At 33.6% G+C, this 18,542-nt stretch overlaps 1 protein-coding gene across 4 annotated transcripts in view; it reads right to left on the reverse strand.

Annotated features, from left to right (window-relative positions):
* OPA1 (OPA1 mitochondrial dynamin like GTPase) overlaps positions 1 to 18,542 on the reverse strand; it is an 86,563-nt gene that overhangs the window by 53,463 nt on the left and 14,558 nt on the right. For 2 of the 4 annotated variants that reach the window (XM_005201499.5, NM_001192961.1), the window contains 10 exons: positions 15,521 to 15,631; positions 10,672 to 10,725; positions 7,702 to 7,806; positions 5,584 to 5,670; positions 4,849 to 4,962; positions 4,066 to 4,146; positions 3,865 to 3,939; positions 3,462 to 3,533; positions 3,280 to 3,379; positions 2,597 to 2,727 (listed from right to left, as the gene is read on the reverse strand). In XM_005201499.5, coding sequence (XP_005201556.1) covers positions 2,597 to 2,727; positions 3,280 to 3,379; positions 3,462 to 3,533; positions 3,865 to 3,939; positions 4,066 to 4,146; positions 4,849 to 4,962; positions 5,584 to 5,670; positions 7,702 to 7,806; positions 10,672 to 10,725; positions 15,521 to 15,631 — 930 coding nt within the window. The remainder of the gene's footprint in view (positions 1 to 2,596; positions 2,728 to 3,279; positions 3,380 to 3,461; positions 3,534 to 3,864; positions 3,940 to 4,065; positions 4,147 to 4,848; positions 4,963 to 5,583; positions 5,671 to 7,701; positions 7,807 to 10,671; positions 10,726 to 15,520; positions 15,632 to 18,542) is intronic. The other 2 variants (XM_005201501.5, XM_005201500.5) reach the window with 1 other exon arrangement.

Consider the following 18,542-nt stretch of genomic DNA (forward strand, 5'->3'; position numbering starts at 1 on the left):
GCTCTGTCACTAACTAGGTATGTGGCCTTAAGTAAGCTCCTTAACTTTTCATAATGGTAGTTGAAAAGAGTACATGATATTTAACACAGTGCCAGGCATGCAGACGCAATCAGTAAATGGTAGCTACTATTATTATTTCCCCAATATCTAAATTCTAACAAAGTTGGATGGTCTTTTTTAATTAATTCTGAAAAAAAAAATTGGATCCATTGGTCCTTAACTCTTTTGGGTCAAATCTCTTTTTCTAAATGTAATAAAAACTGCAGACTCTGTCCCCAGAAAAACAAACATTTGCACAGATCTATCATTCACACATAATATAAAAGAATTCCTACTTTCAGAAACTCATTCAGATAAACATTGAGGTAAGAATCCCTCTTCTAAGTAACATTCTTAAGCTAATGCTAAATCTTTAGTGTAAAAAGAAAAGACTGATACAAGCTTCAACTGTATTCAAAGGAAATACAAGTTCATTACCCTAAAGAAGAGAAGAAAATGAAGGAAAAGATGGGAAATGGGAAGGAAGCACAGAAGTTTGCTTCTACCTCATTTTCCCTTTTCCATATCAGGACCAATACTGCCATGGCAGGCCTTCTCCTTGAAAACAGGGCAAAGCTAAGGTCATGGAGACTGCAGAAAAGAGTTAACACAGCAGGCTGAGATCGCTGTCCTCAGAAAGGCCTGCTTGTCCTTGGCTGGCATCTGTGAACTTAACCGGTAAACAATCCCCTACATTGTTACAGAACTTTCCCTAAGTAACAGTGGCTTATTGTGCAATCAATGTGGTTTATGAACATCTGCTTTCCTTTGGGCGTCTGGAATTTTGGTATTTGTGGGTGCCTATGTGACCAGCCCTCAATAAAAACCTTAGGTGCTGAGTCTCTAGTTAGTACCTCGTTGGTGGAGGCTTAAGCATTTCTTGTGTGACTCTACTGGGAAAGGACTCTTGGAAAATTGAGCCTGGTTTCCTTCAGACATCATCTCTTGCATCTTCTTCTTAGGTATAAGTATGACTATGTACTGAGTCCTATGAGTCTTTCCAGACAATCAGTGAACCTAGAGGTGGTCTCTCTTGGGAATTCTTACCACAGAGGCATAGTCCCACAAATTTTCAGATTTGTGAGAAAAAGAGAAGTTCTAAACAGAAGCACAAGGGATGGCTATTTATATTTCAAGCTCTTGTTCTATGGGGGATGAAGTTATAATAATAACAATGGATGATAGCCACAATTTACGTAACACTCTCATGCTAAGCTCAACCACTTTACAGCAAACATTTAACTCAATAAATCTTCATAACCTATGAGATGTGCTTGTGCTTAGCTGCTCAGGTGTATCAGACTCTCTATGACCCCACAGACTGCAGCCCGCCAGGCTCCTCTGTTCATGGGATTCTCCAGGAAAGAATATTAGAGTGGGTTGCCATTCCCTTCTCCAGGGGATCATCCCAACCCAGGGATGGAACTCAGGTCTCCTGTGCTGCAGAATTTTAGTACCATTAATATTTTCATTTCCAACAGGTGACAAAGCCTAAAGCACTGAAAAAGTGAAATAACTTACCCAGTGTTACATAGCAACAGCAGAGCAGATGGGAAACTAAGGCAATCTGGCTTAGTTTGTGCGCTTTCACCCACTTTTACATTATGCCTTCAGAATTAAGAAGAGCGCATGCCCTAGTAAAACTTGCACACAATGGTACCTTGGAACAAAGTTCTTTCCTTGTTAAGGGAGGAGGAGAAAATGGACACGGAACACCATGCACAGATGTCATGTGTGTGTGTTTGTGTGTATGCTCAGGGGCTAAGTCGTCTGACTCTTTGTGACCTCATGGACTGTAGCATACCAGGCTCCTCTTGTCCATGGAATTTTTCAGGCAAGATCCTTCTTCAGGGGATCTTCGCAACCTAGGAATTGAACCCGTGTCTCCTGCATTGGCAGGTGGATTCTTTTATCACTGAGCCACCAGGGAAGCTCATATAGAAGTCACAAGAATATCAGAAATGAAAATAACCCTAGAGATAAACTAGCCTAATAGACTGGATTGTGCTCTTCCTGGATGCAGAACAAATTAACAAGATTTGCCCAAGGACATGTAGCCAGCTGTTGGTACAGCATGGATAAGAATGCTGAGCCTAGACACCCCATCCAATGCCTTCTTTATTATGAACATCTGCCACACGCTCTTTAATCAGTTAAGAAAGGTAATGTTTATCTGAATAAAAAATAAAAAAATTTAAAACAAAGAATAACATAAGTAATGTCCAGAAGGAATTTAAACCATCACTAGTTTTACACTAATTTATGAATATTAACTAATGTTAAAAAATACTGCAATGAGGTTAATGACTATGTCAGCCTACAAAATTTAGAGTAAGCAACATTAGTTTTAAGAATTTGAATCAAACTAGTTATAACTGTAGAATTACACTTAAACCTCAATTCTGCACTTATATAATTTACTATAACTTTACAATACTTTGCTTTTTTAATGAAAACCAAGAAAAATCCCATTACTACTTTTATTTCACAAGGAAATCTTTTTCCCCCCATTCAGTTTCTGTCATAACTAAAGCTTGCATAAAGAATTTGCCCTCACCCTGCTTGGACTAGTCACATTTTTCTCTGCCAGGTCTACTTTGGTCAAAACAAATATTGTCCTTCTTCCATGAGGATCCATTTGACTGACCAAGTCTGTAACAATGCTGCGTTCAGCATCCACAGATCCATCTGAAAATAAATTGAAAAATGACACTGTAATGGCTACAAAGTGGGTTTTAAAAACTTCAAGAAGCTACATCTTGTGTCTAACACTATAGTAAAATCATCTTTCTTAATATTTTATCTTAGTTGTGAAAAGAAATTCTAGCCAATAAGAATTTCTATGATGCCTACACAGGGAAATTCATCAAAATATCACCAACCTCAATTCTACTTATAAAATGAACAGGAGGAGAAAATAAAACATTTGTTTTATATGTTTATGTAAAGTGAAGTTGCTCAGTCGCGTCCAACTCTTTGTGACCCCATGGACTGTAGCCTACCAGGCTCCTCCATCCATAGGATTTTCCAGGCAAGAGAACTGGAGTGGGTTGCCATTTCCTTCTCCAAGGGATCTTCCTGACCCAGGGATCAAACCCAGGTCTTCCGTGTTATACGCAGACACTTTACCATCTGAGCCACCAGGGAAGCCCATGTTTATGTAACACATATGTAAAACAAACCTTCATTGCTAAATAAGGAAGAATACTAGTGCAATTAAAACCTTTCAATAAGATTTACCTTGAATACATAGTATGATGGCATTAGGGTTCTGCATGTAAGCTTTGCTGATACTGAAAATAGTTTCCTTTGTGTCAGGAGCCATCCCTGATGTCACAGTCTTGAAGAAAAAGGTTTTAAAGGTCATTATAAATGTCTGCCACAACAGAATAAGATAAGATACATGTTTTGTATACACTTACATTAATCACACCTGGTAGGTCAACAAGCACCATCCTCTGTAGTCCAGGACCTTTTACATTTAAGGATATGGTCTGTTCAGGGAAAAAAAAAATCCAAAAGCCAAAAAACTAACTGAAAGACAGCTTGTTAGCAATTTTTTTGTTGACACATATCCTGAAAATTCTTTATCTCATTCATTTAGATATGTGGTTCAGAAAAAAAGTTATGCTTTTTCTGATCATGGGAATAATTATTTCATAAAACTTTCCCACAAAATGAAACATTCTTTGGAATATTAAAAAAAAAAAAAAAAAGACTATCTTCGAACTGCTTCAATCTAAATATCAATGCTAATATCATGATTTCAAATCATAAAATACTGGATTTCCATAAAACATGGTTGAAATGAATTGCAGGACTTACCTCAGGGCTAACAGTACAGCCTTCTTTCACATTTTTCCGCATTCGGAGTTCTATTTCATGTCTTAATGCGGCAAGCTATCAATGGAAAAACAACAAAATCCTAAGAAAACTGTCAGTTAAATATTCCATTTAGTTGTCTTTTATAAGTTTACACAGATTATAAAAAATTACACATATAAACCTCATACGAAACCTACTTACATCTTCCTCTTTAGTAAGATCAAACTCCCGAGAACTATCTTTAAATAAGGCCACGTGATGAGGGCCTTCACTGAGAGTCACCTGAAATTAACAGAAAATTGAGAAGACTGTATTTACAATTTCTATTAATTCCCACAGTACTTACATGGTTCCATTTCCCAGTCAATGTTGTACAGAGTACCAAGCACAAAACCATCAATCTCAAAACTTGAAAAACTAAAAGGAAATTTTGCATTGCACATCAACAGTAAATTTAGGTAACAATTCATTTCTTTAACATTTATTGAGAGTTAAATGTTTCAGAGGTTGTAGGTGTTCTCCATCTCCACTCACTCCCTAGGTGATCTTATCCATTAGGGAGTTAACTACCACCTTTAGATGTTTGATTATGACTCCTCCATTTCCATCTCTAATCCAGATCGCCCTCCAAACTTGCACATCCAGCTGCTGCTTTGTTAACATCCCAAAGGCAAGCCCCAAACTCCTGATCTTTGTTCTTGTCTGAGGGATGACTTCTACTAATTTCTACACTAGGAATAATTCCAAATGCTACATATCAATTCTTTCGTCAAAATTCTTCATTTCAACACAATGGACAAACTTCGTTAAAGTGATTACTTCCCTGAAGAACTTCGTTTGGCCTACCTTTTTCTTTTAACTGAAATATGGTTAACCAACAATATTATGTTAGTTTTGGTGTACAAAACAGTGATTCAACATTTAAATACATTAGACAACGATCACCACAATAAGTCTATTGACCCAGAGGGCCTATTTTCTTACCTTAACTGGAGAACGTGTCATCATCTCCCCAGACCCTCTAGGAAATATTCGTGCCTGAGCAATCATTTCCAATACACTTGTTTTTCCAGCACTTTGATCTCCAACCACAACAACCTTACCACAAAATAAATACCACATATTCAAATTTTTTGATACAAACTTAAATTCAATACATTTGGAATGCTGCTGGGAATTAGTCTTTAAAAACTGTCCAGTTAAATGATTTTAAAATATCCAGAAAAAAAAAAAATGATAGTTTATACGTGGATGTGTACTGAAAATAAACAATAAAACATCAATTGGATCCATTATTTATAGCCAAATTTTTATTACTAATGCTAAACTACTAGTTTTAAAACCAGATTAACATTACTATTGCATAAATCTCTTCCATAGCTAGTTTACTCTTTATAAAGACATTTTCAATTCTGTGAGGTTATATTTCTCCTATGTACCTAATTTTATCTACCAAGCAGGAATTTTAATATCATAGACATCATGTATATATAATGCCAAATATCTGAAAGCCCTCCTTCATTATGCATAAATACAAGTAAACTAAAGGACCAAAACAGTCCAACAACATTCAATGCTTGAGACATCACCTAGAACACATGAATATTATAGAGAAAATTTTGTCTTTGTCTATGTATACACACACACGTAACTTTTTAAAAAAACTAATGTGCTTTTCTGCTAATGGGCAATTTCACTGTATACTAATTTTTCACTTACCCTCGGCAGATGATCTTGTGTATTATAACTGGCATCATAATCAGACAGAACATCAAGAACTTCAGAATACATATCAATCAAAGATTTCTATAAAATTCAAAAAATCAATATTATAAAATACAGAAAACATTTTAAAAAACCCACAGATGTGTCAGGATAAAAAAGCTGATAAATTCAAAGAGTTCCCATAATTATATTCTGAGTAAATGTAAAACAGTATAGAATAAAATTCCATAGCTTCTTATCCAATTTATTTCAAGAGACACTGATTTAACACAGTATGTTAATTCAGGATTTCCTAATCTTCCAATTAAACACTAAAAGAGGGAGGTTACTGTTTAACATTGAAGAGCTAGGGGCTTCCCTGGTGGTCCGGTGGCTAAGACTCCCAGCGTCCAATGCTAGGTGCCCTGGATGGATCCCAGAGCCGGGAACTAGGTCCCACACGCCTGTAACTAAGAATCCGCACACCACAACTAAATATCCTTCACGCTGCAACTTAAGAACAACTAAGGATCCACATGATAAAACTAAGGACCAGGGGCAGACAAATAAATAAATATTAAAAAAAAAAATACTAAAGAGCTAATATTAAGTGCCCAACAAAGAAAGACCATTAACACTCAATAAGCCAGGTACCAACTGAAAGGAATGTTTGGTGTTTCCCTCTCAGAGAGGGAGAGAGAGACTGAAGAAAAGGTAAAGTAGAGAAAGAATCACCAAAATTATTGTTAAATCAGTAAGGACGAGTAGTGTATACTGATAACTGGGCAGACTAAAACATGAGAGCACCAGGAGCAGACATCCTGTATTGTTCTCTCAGTAAAACCAGGGTCAAACAAGTTTTCTGGAAAATAACAAACTTCAAGTATTTGAGGAATGACTGAACATATAAACAGGCCTGGGAAAAAGGCTACTACCAAGCATTTAATAATTAAAGGTAAGTTTTAATACCAAAGTAGGAACAAAATGAGGGCCTGAAGTTCCTTTCACCTCTAAACACCTACAAGTAATTAAAAGGAAAGCAACTATTATCCCTTGGACCTAAAGATAAACAACAAACTTTTCAAATCTTCATTACTATTTCACTTAATGAGAGAAAATACAACTGCTCAGGTAAATTCTCAGTATTTATTAACACTTGGATGTGACTTTTCCAACTGCCACATATTGGCTTATAAATAAAGTCATGCTAGTATTATGCAGTTGTAATTTGGAGTCAGAACTACTAATACATGTTGGTTAAACCAGAACTGTATATCCTTGGACCTTGGCCACAAAATGCATGTGTCATGATTTATTGAAGTTTTGCTACATACACCTTCTGTTTACTTATATGACATTTAAGTTAAAAAAAAAGAATTACTTCAATTTAATGTAGCACATACAGGTTGTTTAGTGGGGAATAATAATATTTAATTTACTGATAATGGTAATTATCAATGTGCTGATAACAATACCAGCATGTTTATTCAAAAATTCTTTAAAATGCCTAAGGAACCTTCCAGAAGAAAATGTTAACTATTGTAAAACTGAAGAAAATGGGCTCTTCATGCAGTGGCACTACAAGTAAGGCAATAAAGAGGACACACGTAATTTTCTATTAACTTACTGATTTTACAGCTGCAGAAATGAAGTAAGCCTAGAAGTAAAGTGTTAGTCACTCAGTCGTGTCCAGCTCTCTGCAACCCCACGGGCTGTAGCCTGCCAGGCTCCTCTCTCCATGGAGTTCTCCAGACAAGAATATTGGAGTGGGTTGTCATTCCCTTCTCCAGGGGATCTTCCCCACCCAGGGATTGAACCCAGGTCTCCTGCATTGCAGGCAGATTCTTTACCACCTGAGCCACTAGGGAAGTTTAATATTTCATAAAAAAATAAACTGATTCACTGATTCACAAGTATGAAGAATTTATGGATCTAATAAAAAAACAAATGTTCGGAGACTATAATCTACAAAGTCTTTAACAAAAGACGAGACCTCCCTTTCCCCCAAGGGCATAAGATTAGAAAGAAAAGGATGATAGAACCCTTTGCAGTTCCTTAAAAACTGGTATTGATGAAGACACAATGTGAAGTGGCAGTTTTGAGAGCTAACAAGTTAAGACACACTTAAAATACCTTAAGCTTTCTATGATGGATGCCTTTGTCATCTTTCTGTAATACTAATTTTCTCAATTCTTTGTTCTCCTTTTCTAGCCGTTCCAAGATTCTCTGGTACTTTAACTGCAACACAGTAATACAAGTAACTTCATAAGAAACCAATCGGTTAAAAAATAACATTAAGTACAAATTAAAATCTTCCTTGATCCTGAAGCACTTAAAATGAATTATTTTATTTAAAAGTTAACTATGAAAATGTTGAACAAAATAATGATGAATATTATCTCAAACAATGAACTTCATAGTTTTCTGTTATAATTGGCATCTTATTGGAAAATTATTTGCTGTTTATGTTGAAGAAATTAATAAAAATACTAAAAATAAAAGGAGTTGAAAAGGCAAGCTCTTAAGTATACTCTATGAAGCACTATTTCCTGCATCAAAATTTTAAATCTTCAGTTAAGGCACATTTGACAAAAATTCAAATTTTGTTTATGCCCCTATATTATTTTATTAAAATGGTATAAAATAAAAATAGCTAACGGTACCTGACCATGCGTTACACGACAGGCCCTTTACTCAGTGTTTCACCTGTATTTAACTCCTTTAAGGCTTCATGTGAGGCCAAGGTTATACAGGTTAGGAATCAGAGGTTAGAGATGCTTAGGAGCCTATCCAAGGTCACATAGTTTTGAATATAGGTCTGAGTTGAGGGCCCAAACTCTTTTAAGTTTTGGTAAGCTTCTATGACCAGAGATTACACATTATAATTTTTAAAATACTGCAATAAGAACAATTTAAAAGACTAATATGTTTATACAAGCTTTTTTGTCAAATTAGATGCTTGGCTACGCCAATAAATGTGATCCTTTTCTAACTGGTCTGTTTATACTCGATTATTTCTTCTATAAACATTAACCAAGTTCAGAAAATTATTAAGAATTACTCTTTCTTACAACCAACTGGATTTTTTTAAATTTTATTTTCAATTGGAGGACAATTACTTTACAATATTGTGTTGGTTTCTGCCATACATCAACATGAATCAGTGACTGGTATACACATATCCCCTCCCTCCACAACCTCCCTCCCCATCCCACCAACTGGATGTTTTTGTCCAACTTTACAGTAACATGTCTTTTGTTAATGGAAAGAAAGAAATGGAAAATTTTTCTTGGAAAATATGTTAGGCTGTTACAATCTTCCAAGCACAAAGTAAATAACAAGAGATCATGGCTTTATCCTCAGAGAATGTCCAACTTAAGATAAATTTAAGAAATTATATAGTATGAGACAGGTAGAACTATAGGCTGGTTTATATTATAAATATATTTTTACAGAACTTGTTCATTTATATTCAGTAACAGTACACACAACAAACTTCTGGTAGTTATCTAAGAATTAGACCTATGCTGTCTAATACAGATGGTAGCCACTGGCCACATATGGATAATTAGCACTTGAAATGTGGCAAGTCTGCACTAAGGTGTGTGTTAAGAATAAAATACACATCAGATTTCTATAATTCAGTACAAATACACAAATACCACATTAATATTTTTATACTAACTAGATCTATAACTATTTTAGATCTACTTTGTTAAATATATTATTAACATTAAAATTTTACCTATTTCTTTTTACCCTTATTTTAATGCAAAAATTTTAAAGTACATATAGCTTGCATTTTATTTCAACTGGACACTATTAATATAGGTAATGTCATTATTATATCATGAATTCTCCATAAAGTACTTTCATCAATGCCTAGCACCTTCCAACAAATAGAAAGATTGGTATCAATAGGTATATATAACGGTGGTAGGATTTCTACTGGTTCACTTGGTAAATACCGAATCAAATATGGGGGCTACATTTTCTGGGACTGGAAACACTCTTTAGTATATGTCAATCTGCAGGCTTCCTACAGAGATGTGCTATGGGCCATCATGCAAAATTCTAGGCCAATAATTCTCAAACTTAAGAACTCATCAACATCACTTGAGGGTTTTTAAGAACAAAGACTGCTAAGTTCCACATCCAGAGTTTCTGTTTCAGTGCATTTGGGATAGGACCAATAATCTGCATTTCCAACAAGTTCCCAAAGAGTATTACTGATGCTAATTCTCCAGAGATCACATTCTGAGGCCAGTGATTCTTAATCTCTGGCTGCAGACTATAATCACCCAGCTGTGAAGCCATGACAATATTAGGGTTGCTCAGAGCACACTTGATTCTAACATATAGTTGAGTATATGAATCAATACATAGATATTAAGAAAACCTGAGACTCAACATACACTGGTTCCTAATTTCATTTAAATTGCTTTGTCGTACTTTTCTCTAAAAAGAGACCTGATGAGTCTTTTTAATTTAAACGGAATTACCACATATCATTGTATCTATAGAGAATAATTAATGATAGAGTGGATAACGTGGCAATTTTTCAGGAGAATGTTCTCTACTCGATTACATTGCACAGAACAAGTCTTTAAAATAATAATTGTATCATCAACTATAAGAGAATAACTCTTTAGTGTCAGAAATATTAATACCTTTGGAAAGATTATTATCTGATTGGGTTTGGACTTTAGAGAACTGTGATAGATTTCACTCCAATTTCTTTTAACTGTTCCTCTAATTAGCCAATTAATGTAAAAATACAAGCACAGGTTTATACAAGAACAAGTCACTTTCCCCAGTCTTTTCTGCCATAGTCTTCCTCTAAAATTAAAAGCATATGATTCACTCAACAATAGGTTTTACACATAAATGAGTTAATTAAACTTATCAAGTTCCTTCATTATTCCTTATTTCTCAATTAGCTTTTGCATTTGTGGGGGCATCTATTGATAATAATAAGGTTCTATCATTAAATCACTACAAACTTTGCTCAGTTAAAAAGATAAATTCCCACATCACCAAATTTAGAGTATAAGACAAACTCTTTGGTTCTTTTTACCTGACTATGAATTATATTAGTATTACCTGAGTATGCAGAAGCTCTTCTTGAAGTTGGTCAATTTTCTCTTTGTCTGACACCTAAATATTTAAAATAAAATTTTTTTGAGTAGAATTATGTTTGTATAGAATATACAGTAAGTTAACTTTTTAAATAAACCATTTTTAAGAGTAAAAACTATACACTTTACATGGATATTTAATAAAAGGAAATTTTAAATCAAATGCTTATTTTAAAAAGTAATCTTATTCATCAACAAAAACAGCTCAGGAAAAGTTTATATAAATGAAAACCTTAAAAAGAAATCATCTTCTTATTGCCGTTCTAGTCATTTCTTATGACTGGCTTGTTAGAAAAATAGATTGACACATACATTTACTAGGTCCTTGACAGGTTGTTTTGTACTCAAGCACAGGGACTTGGATGCTTGAGAAATAAGGCACTGAAATCCTTACAATAATGTTTTCAGAAGTCAGACGCGTTATAATGTACAGCTACTGAAAAAATTTATTGGTCATAGTTTATCTTTTAAGCAAACACTTATCCATTTTCATTCCGTAAGTAGGAAAGTGTTTAATATATGCAAAGAACAATTGCATTTTCAGAGCTTTAAGTGGAGCCAGATGCTTGCTTTTTAAATTTAGTTCCACTGCAAGATCTTCTAACCCATAATAAAGCGAATGCATCAGAGGCAGTGAAGTTGAGTAAAGCAAACAATTGATTTGAAAATAAAACAAAAGTAGGATAAAATCCACAGGTATTAGGGAAACTACTTCTAATTATTAGTAATGCTAATAGTTCTAAGATAAGATATTTAAAATAAAGAACTTTATTCTACGACAAGCTTTAAAGTAATCACAATTCTAAATATAAAACACAATAATCAATTGCAATTAAAATGATGTCATTTATGACAAATCTATATAACTGCTTTGACTCCTTAGTGAGATACCAAAGTTGCCATTCTCAATCTTAAAATAATTATCTAATTTCTGTACTCAAAATTTTTAAACATGATTTTATTCCATAGGAGACAAAAATCAAGTTAAAACTCAGGTAAATCTTTATTCATCCTGATTTCACTGGCTGCTTAAGCAGCCAAGACCTCATGGTAGCAAATACACATGAAAATATTCTAAATGATTTGCTTATTGAAGTGGACATTAATAACTCTTATCCATGCAATAAAATGTTATTTTGAGATTTTAATTCCTGTTTCCAAATGCTTTCTCAAAATTCCCCTCAAACTTCTTTTAAATAAAAATGACAATACTTGCTAGAAATGATAGGTACATAATCCACAATTGCTTTTTCCTAAAAAGCCTATGTCTAAAAATTTCAAATTTTATTTTGCAAATGAGAAAAATGCAACATAAAACAAACTTTGTATTACTGCTTCTCACTCCAGTACAGCAAGCAGCAACTTGTGGATAGAAGCATTTTTCATGTGACTATGTGTTTGTGTAAAATGGACAAGAATTATTAATCATCTCCTAAAATGTGACAAAACAAGCATGTTGAGGAGCCCACAACCCAAAGAACAAACTCCTGAAGGCCAATGAAGAAATTAATTCCATATTTTGATCATATGGCATGACATCACACTGTAATAATGTGATCACAAAAATTGTTATGCAGATTATAATCCCAATTCATCTGGAAAGTTACTCTGATTTACTGTTCCATTAAATATTCATCCAACTGAAGTTAAAATGGTATGAAATATATAAACAGCATTAGTATAGGATGTGAATACTTAATGATATCATGCAATATAATCTAAGTTACAGTAGAAAATCCAACATATCTCTACAACTGGGGCAATAATTAAGAAAGCAATATAATTACACAAAACAGAATGTTTATACAAGCCAAGGACTATAAAGGACTAACCTTGACAATTTGGTAAAATAAAAAAGATATATAAAGAATTAAAATGATATAAGGTTATTAAAATATTACAAACACAATTTTTATGCTAATATTAGTATTTAGTAACAACTTTTTAGGAGTATTTAAATTTATCATGTGCCCTTCTGGTGTGACTGTTAGGAATAACTCATGCATAGTTTCAACAATACACTTCCTATCTGCTTAACGTTAAATTAAAAGGTTAATACTATATTATATAAAAGACAAGTTGATGATGAGTCAAGAATTAGATCTAAGATTTTACAGGAAACAAGATTAAAACCTTTAGGTTCACAAAATAAATCTTAAAGATTAGTGATAAGATACTTTGACATATTTTGAGAGAATAATACATGCTATTGTTAGTCTATCACTTATTTGAAGTCTTAACTAGCAACCTGGGATGTATTTTACTTTGATGCACTTTACTAGTAAAATTCAGCTACTTACAGTAAGTCCTTGTCCTATTGTTTAATATATTTAGTTTTTATTATGAAATTAGTTCAAAACTCACCCTGACAGAAATGGGTATCAATAGTCTTGAAACCAGAGCTTTCCTACAATTCCAGGGCTGTAAAACTGATGGAGAAAGAGCGGAACCCTCTGCAGAAACAAGCTAAAGCTGAAAAAGAAAAACCTTTACTAGCTCCTAACAAAACCAAGCCTGATTTTTAAATTTTAAGCATTTCTTCCCACTAAGCAATTGTAGCCATTCTGAAATATGGAGTATAAGACTCGCAAAAGTTTCTATGTATGCGTACATACATTCACAGGAGGCAAATCTACCAATGGCAGTTTTAATCTACTATCTCTGCATGAGCTGCTCTGCTTGGATGATACAGGGAAAATCTACTAGCTGCTACCAATAAGATATAAATAGGGACTTCCCTGGAGGTCCAGCAGTTATGATCCTTGGAGAGGGTGTGGGTTTGATCCCTGGTCAGGGAGCTAAGATCTCACATGCTGCACAGTATTACAAAAAAAAAAAAGCATTAAAAAAAAAAAGGCCTACTAATATTTACAATATGTAGTAGGAAAGAAGCATCAAAAAATGACAAAAAGTAGCTGCGGTTTTGTACCTCAAGTAAACCTCAAATGCCTGGAAAGATAGAAGTCTCATCAAATTAGCACTTTGGTCATTATGACAATGTAAGGCTGAAGTCACCAGTGTAACTATAAGGGGAAAGGAGGGAAGATACAGTAAGGAAATCATCTTTAAGGACAGTGAAAGAATGATACTATTATAGAGGTGCACAAATTGTTTTTCGTCTCATTAACTTTCACACAAGGTAAGTGGGCAGGAACAAGCCCCGTTTTGTGCCCTTCTAAGTACATCTTAATAAACAAAACAGACAGAGGTACAGCCCTATCAGTAGCTCTTTCACAAACATGGAGAGTGAGGAATAAAAGGGTTATATATGGATAATCCGATGACTATTAGGAAGAGGAAGGATAACTCTAGGTCTGAAAAAAGGCCCCAAATGAACACTAACCCTTGGCAGTGTAGAAAATAACAGTATTCACTATTGCTTTCATTTAAATTGTCAGATTCAATAGGATATTTATAATCTTAAACTGTATCTTAGAATCTTAAAATAGCAGATCTATGGGGCTCACTGTAAATTATTTTACCATTAAGAAAAAAACAAGATCTACTGGTCTTGAAAACAAGAGCTATATTCATATTTCTAACTAACACACCAAAACATAACAGTTTCTTTCCCTCTTTTTTGTAATGAAGTTAAGGACAGAAGCTTAGCCTGAGCATCCAACTTGTTAGTATATTTAAGTGGTACTCTGAACAGCATGAGGAACAGAGAATGCTAAAGCACCATTTACACTAAGTCCTCCTGTGATTTAACACAAGTAGGAAAATAATTTGTTTTCTATTTCCACCTATATTATTCATTTACTGAAAGCTAAATGACATATAGCAGTTGATTTCACAGCCATGGAATTGAGAAAAGCCAGGAAGCGACACTGAAAAAATAAACTATAATTAGTACTGTACTAACCACCACCAAATGCGACAGGGTTAGCCAGCAGGATCATTTCACTAATTATCTGTAGTATTGGTTGATTTCAATATCAGAATGTACAGGAAACTAATTATATGACTGGATCATTTTTCTTAAGATTTGTACCTAACTGTAAAACTTTTCTAATATATGTAACTAGCTGATGTCAAGATTTTACAATAAAATTTTAAAAATCATTTTAAACACTTCATTTGACTCTAGTCTCTTTAGGACATTAAACTGTGGATCTACATTATAGGATCATCTAAAGCCAAAAGCATTACTTTTAAGGATTTCTTGGTGATAAGCAAATATTTGTACAGTGTTACACTGAGTTTTATTAGAATCTGTCCTTTAGTGACTAGAATTATATCAAATTTCCAATGTTCAATTTTTCAGTGGACAAGGTGAAAATCTGTGCTGACTTTGTTAATAAATGTCAAAAGTCTTATTACAAGTTAATCAAAGTATTTAAGAATAACTGTCCGAAAGTTAAGTCAAAATAGTTTTCTTTTGTAGGAAAAAGAATTCTCTGCTGAATCATTTTAACTAAAACAAAACCATTTCATTCTTTAATTTAACATGGTCATTCACAGGAACCCTTTTCATTTTAGAAGTGAAAACTTAAGAGAATAGACAAGTTGGCCACAGATTTAGGGTAACTCAATAACTGGGCCAAGTAAACCACAATTCACAATTATCTAAGTACAAGTCCATGAACCCTCACAGATAATCTAGTTTTCAGAAAATAAATTACTATGTTTAATATTTTGGGTTTGTTTGCATACTCCAGAAAGTTGCATATCTGTATTATCTTTCATATTTTTATCTTGTCAAAACTAATTTCTCATAATTCTAGTCCATGAATGGATTAAGGTGACGTGATATTGGCAGAAATGGCTGATTAGTGTAAACAAATCAGTAGCCCCCTTAAACCATCCATCACCTTGCGCTTCTGTTGGGCATAGCTCGTGCTATACTGGCCAGCAGCTCTGCGTGCTTCCTCTTCATGCTCTTGAATTTGCTGTTGTAAGAGAATGAGCTCACCAAGCAGACCCTGCCATGAGTTTACAGCCAGGAGAAGAGGAAAATTGGGGAGGAGAACAATGTTAAACCAAAGGGTACAAAAAAGGAACAGATGTAAGTTAGAGAGGAATGGATAGCTTGTAACAAAAATGGAAACTCAGTTATGTACCTTTAGAGCCACTATATAACTGGGCTCTGTACCACATTTCCACTTTTCCCCTCAGTAAAATTATGTCTCAAATATAAAACACCATAGTCTAAAAAGTGAAAAGGAAAATGCAGTAAGTGACTGTTTGGTGAATAAAATGAGCCAGATATAATACCAACATACAGTAAAACCTAGACTAACTGGAATGCTCAAGGAAGGTGGCACTACAGTTAACTAAATGAGTACCAGGAACACTGAGAAAACAGATACTGTGACCTGTATTTTTGAACTGCCAATATGAACCAGTGTTATGTTCCCGACTTGATACATAGGGGGCAAAAAAAACCCAAACTGATTTTTCAAGCGTTGATATGCGGTCCTGAATCTAATTCTCAACTGTTAAAGTTTCTTAAGACTAAACGGAGAATATATAATAGCTTAATTACGTATTAAATCATTATTTTTAAGTAAGTATTTTTCCTTGATATCTAATGTCTTCAAGTAAAGATCCCTTAAGGAACTTCCCTGGTGGTCTAGTGGTTAAGACTCTGCCTGCTTCTATTGCAGGGGGCGTGGGTTCAATCCCTGGTCCAGGAACTAAGATTTCTGCAAGCCATGTGGCATGGCCAAAAAGTAAATAAATCAATAAATATCCCTGAAAACTTAGTTTTGAGCATCAAGTTAATCAAGGTTTTACATTAATTCAAAATTTTACATGCCTAAACACATAATCTTATTTGATTAAAATTTAAGAGTTTTTTTAATTAAAAAATGTTTGAGGTATTGTTTTAGTTTTATACAACAACAAATTAAGAAGTGTGACTGAATTTTCACTTTTTATGAGCTGTTCTAACATTAAGTAAAAACAGCCTCTGAGAATATAACCAAGGGTACATTAATTACTAAAGCACAAGTTCCATTAAAGAACATAATTAAAATATGGAGATAATACAGTTGCTGCAAAAACAAAAAAGAAAAAAAACTCAGTTTGGACCTATGTACAAAGTAATCACTATTTCTATGCTAAAATCTCATTCCATTTATAATAATGAAATGTTCATCTAATGCAGTGCATTCACTTGTGGAATGAAACTAAAATACATGTCATTTTCTATACAGTGTTTTTAATTGCTGGTCTATTAGATAATCAACCTCAAGAAATGTAGGAGAAGTAACAATTGGGAATTGACAATGCTATGAACCTTGTATTTTCTCAATTAGAAACCCTTAAAAGGTAAAGTTGCAATGAAGTCACCCTTTAATCTTCGTAAGAATAGTTTACCTGGGAGAACAATGGGCTCAATTTTTACCAAGTCATAAAAATTAAAAGTTAGGAAAATTAACACTCATTAAAATAATCTAAGTTAGGAGTTTCAAACAGCCTCAGAGCTTTATAAACAACTGCCAAAAATATTTTTTCTTTAATATAATCATAAAGCTTCTTAAAATGAAATACTAATTAATGTTACATTTACATTTTAATTAGCAGACTCACCCGGAAGCTTAATAAGTTAGTTTATATAATCCAAACATTTATATAAATAAAAAAGTTTAGCAGAAAAGAAATAAATACAAAAAGAAAAGCTGTATTATAGTACAGCACTTTAAGGGAAATATTAAACAATTAGGGGAATTTTTACCTTGATTCTTAGGTTTAATACATTAAGATGTACCAATATAATGAAACTGGTTGACTTACTATAAATCAAAGGATGAAACTAGTTGATATTTCTGCATGACAAGTAAGAGAACGTCAAAGTGGCAAGTAACATAACTGAAATTTCGACATTTGTTTCCAAATTCAATAGTACAAAATATACTTATAAAAAACTGCAGTTCTCTTTTAGATATATTTTTTTTTTGATATATTCTTTAAATAAACATTTTTATGGTCATTGATAAATCTAAAAGAAATGCAACGTCAACTCACTAGCCTCATCATTTGCATAACTTTTTATGTCCTTTTCTTTCATTTCATGTATCCCTGCCTTTCATCAGGCAGAAAGAAATTACCCAGCTCATTTTTATTCAGTCATTTATCATAATAGCTTCTACTCATCTAAGTGTTTAGATTTCTCAAAATAGTTGTCTTTTAAAGAAGGCATCCCATGTTGGCTTACACATTAATGTGCCTGTGCTTTAATGAACATAATCCCCATTATTATAGTTTATAAAATGCCAAAGCAGTATGAAAGTATTCCACACTTCTAAACTGTGCTGGTCTCTCACGCACAGGTTTCTTATTTATTGATAACTTAAACACCCCTCTCTAATCCATTGCTTACATGTATATACAAACTGTACGGTAAATACTCTAACAGCTATTTAATTATAAGAAAAACATCCTCCTCCTAGTGACACCTCACTTTCCTTCCAAGTCTGTTACTGAAGCACTGTTATGTGAAGGTAGTTGAAATTAACTGTTACCTCCTGGAAAAAGTAGGAAGAAAACAAGAATTAGACACAGAAAAAAACTACTTACACTATACTATACAACTATAAATGGTTACTTTTATTTTAGGCATCATATCTCACTTATCTAAGCACTGCTAGGCTAGCTTTTAAAGCCAAGGCCATGTTGAATAAGGAGGAAGAAAAATGTGTGTGCCTCCTGTGTAAGATACATCCTTATATGAACAAAACATTTAATAAATATTTTCCCAAGGTCAGACATTTTAATCTCAAGAAACAGCACATAATTTTTAAATGATATATATTAAAAATGCAGTAATTGTGGTCTATAAAAATAGTTATTGTAAACAACCACATGTGATACACTCTCAAAACATCTCTT

The sequence above is a fragment of the Bos taurus genome, chromosome 1, assembly GCF_002263795.3.
Source record: "Bos taurus isolate L1 Dominette 01449 registration number 42190680 breed Hereford chromosome 1, ARS-UCD2.0, whole genome shotgun sequence".
In the NCBI taxonomy this organism is placed as follows: domain Eukaryota; kingdom Metazoa; phylum Chordata; class Mammalia; order Artiodactyla; family Bovidae; genus Bos; species Bos taurus.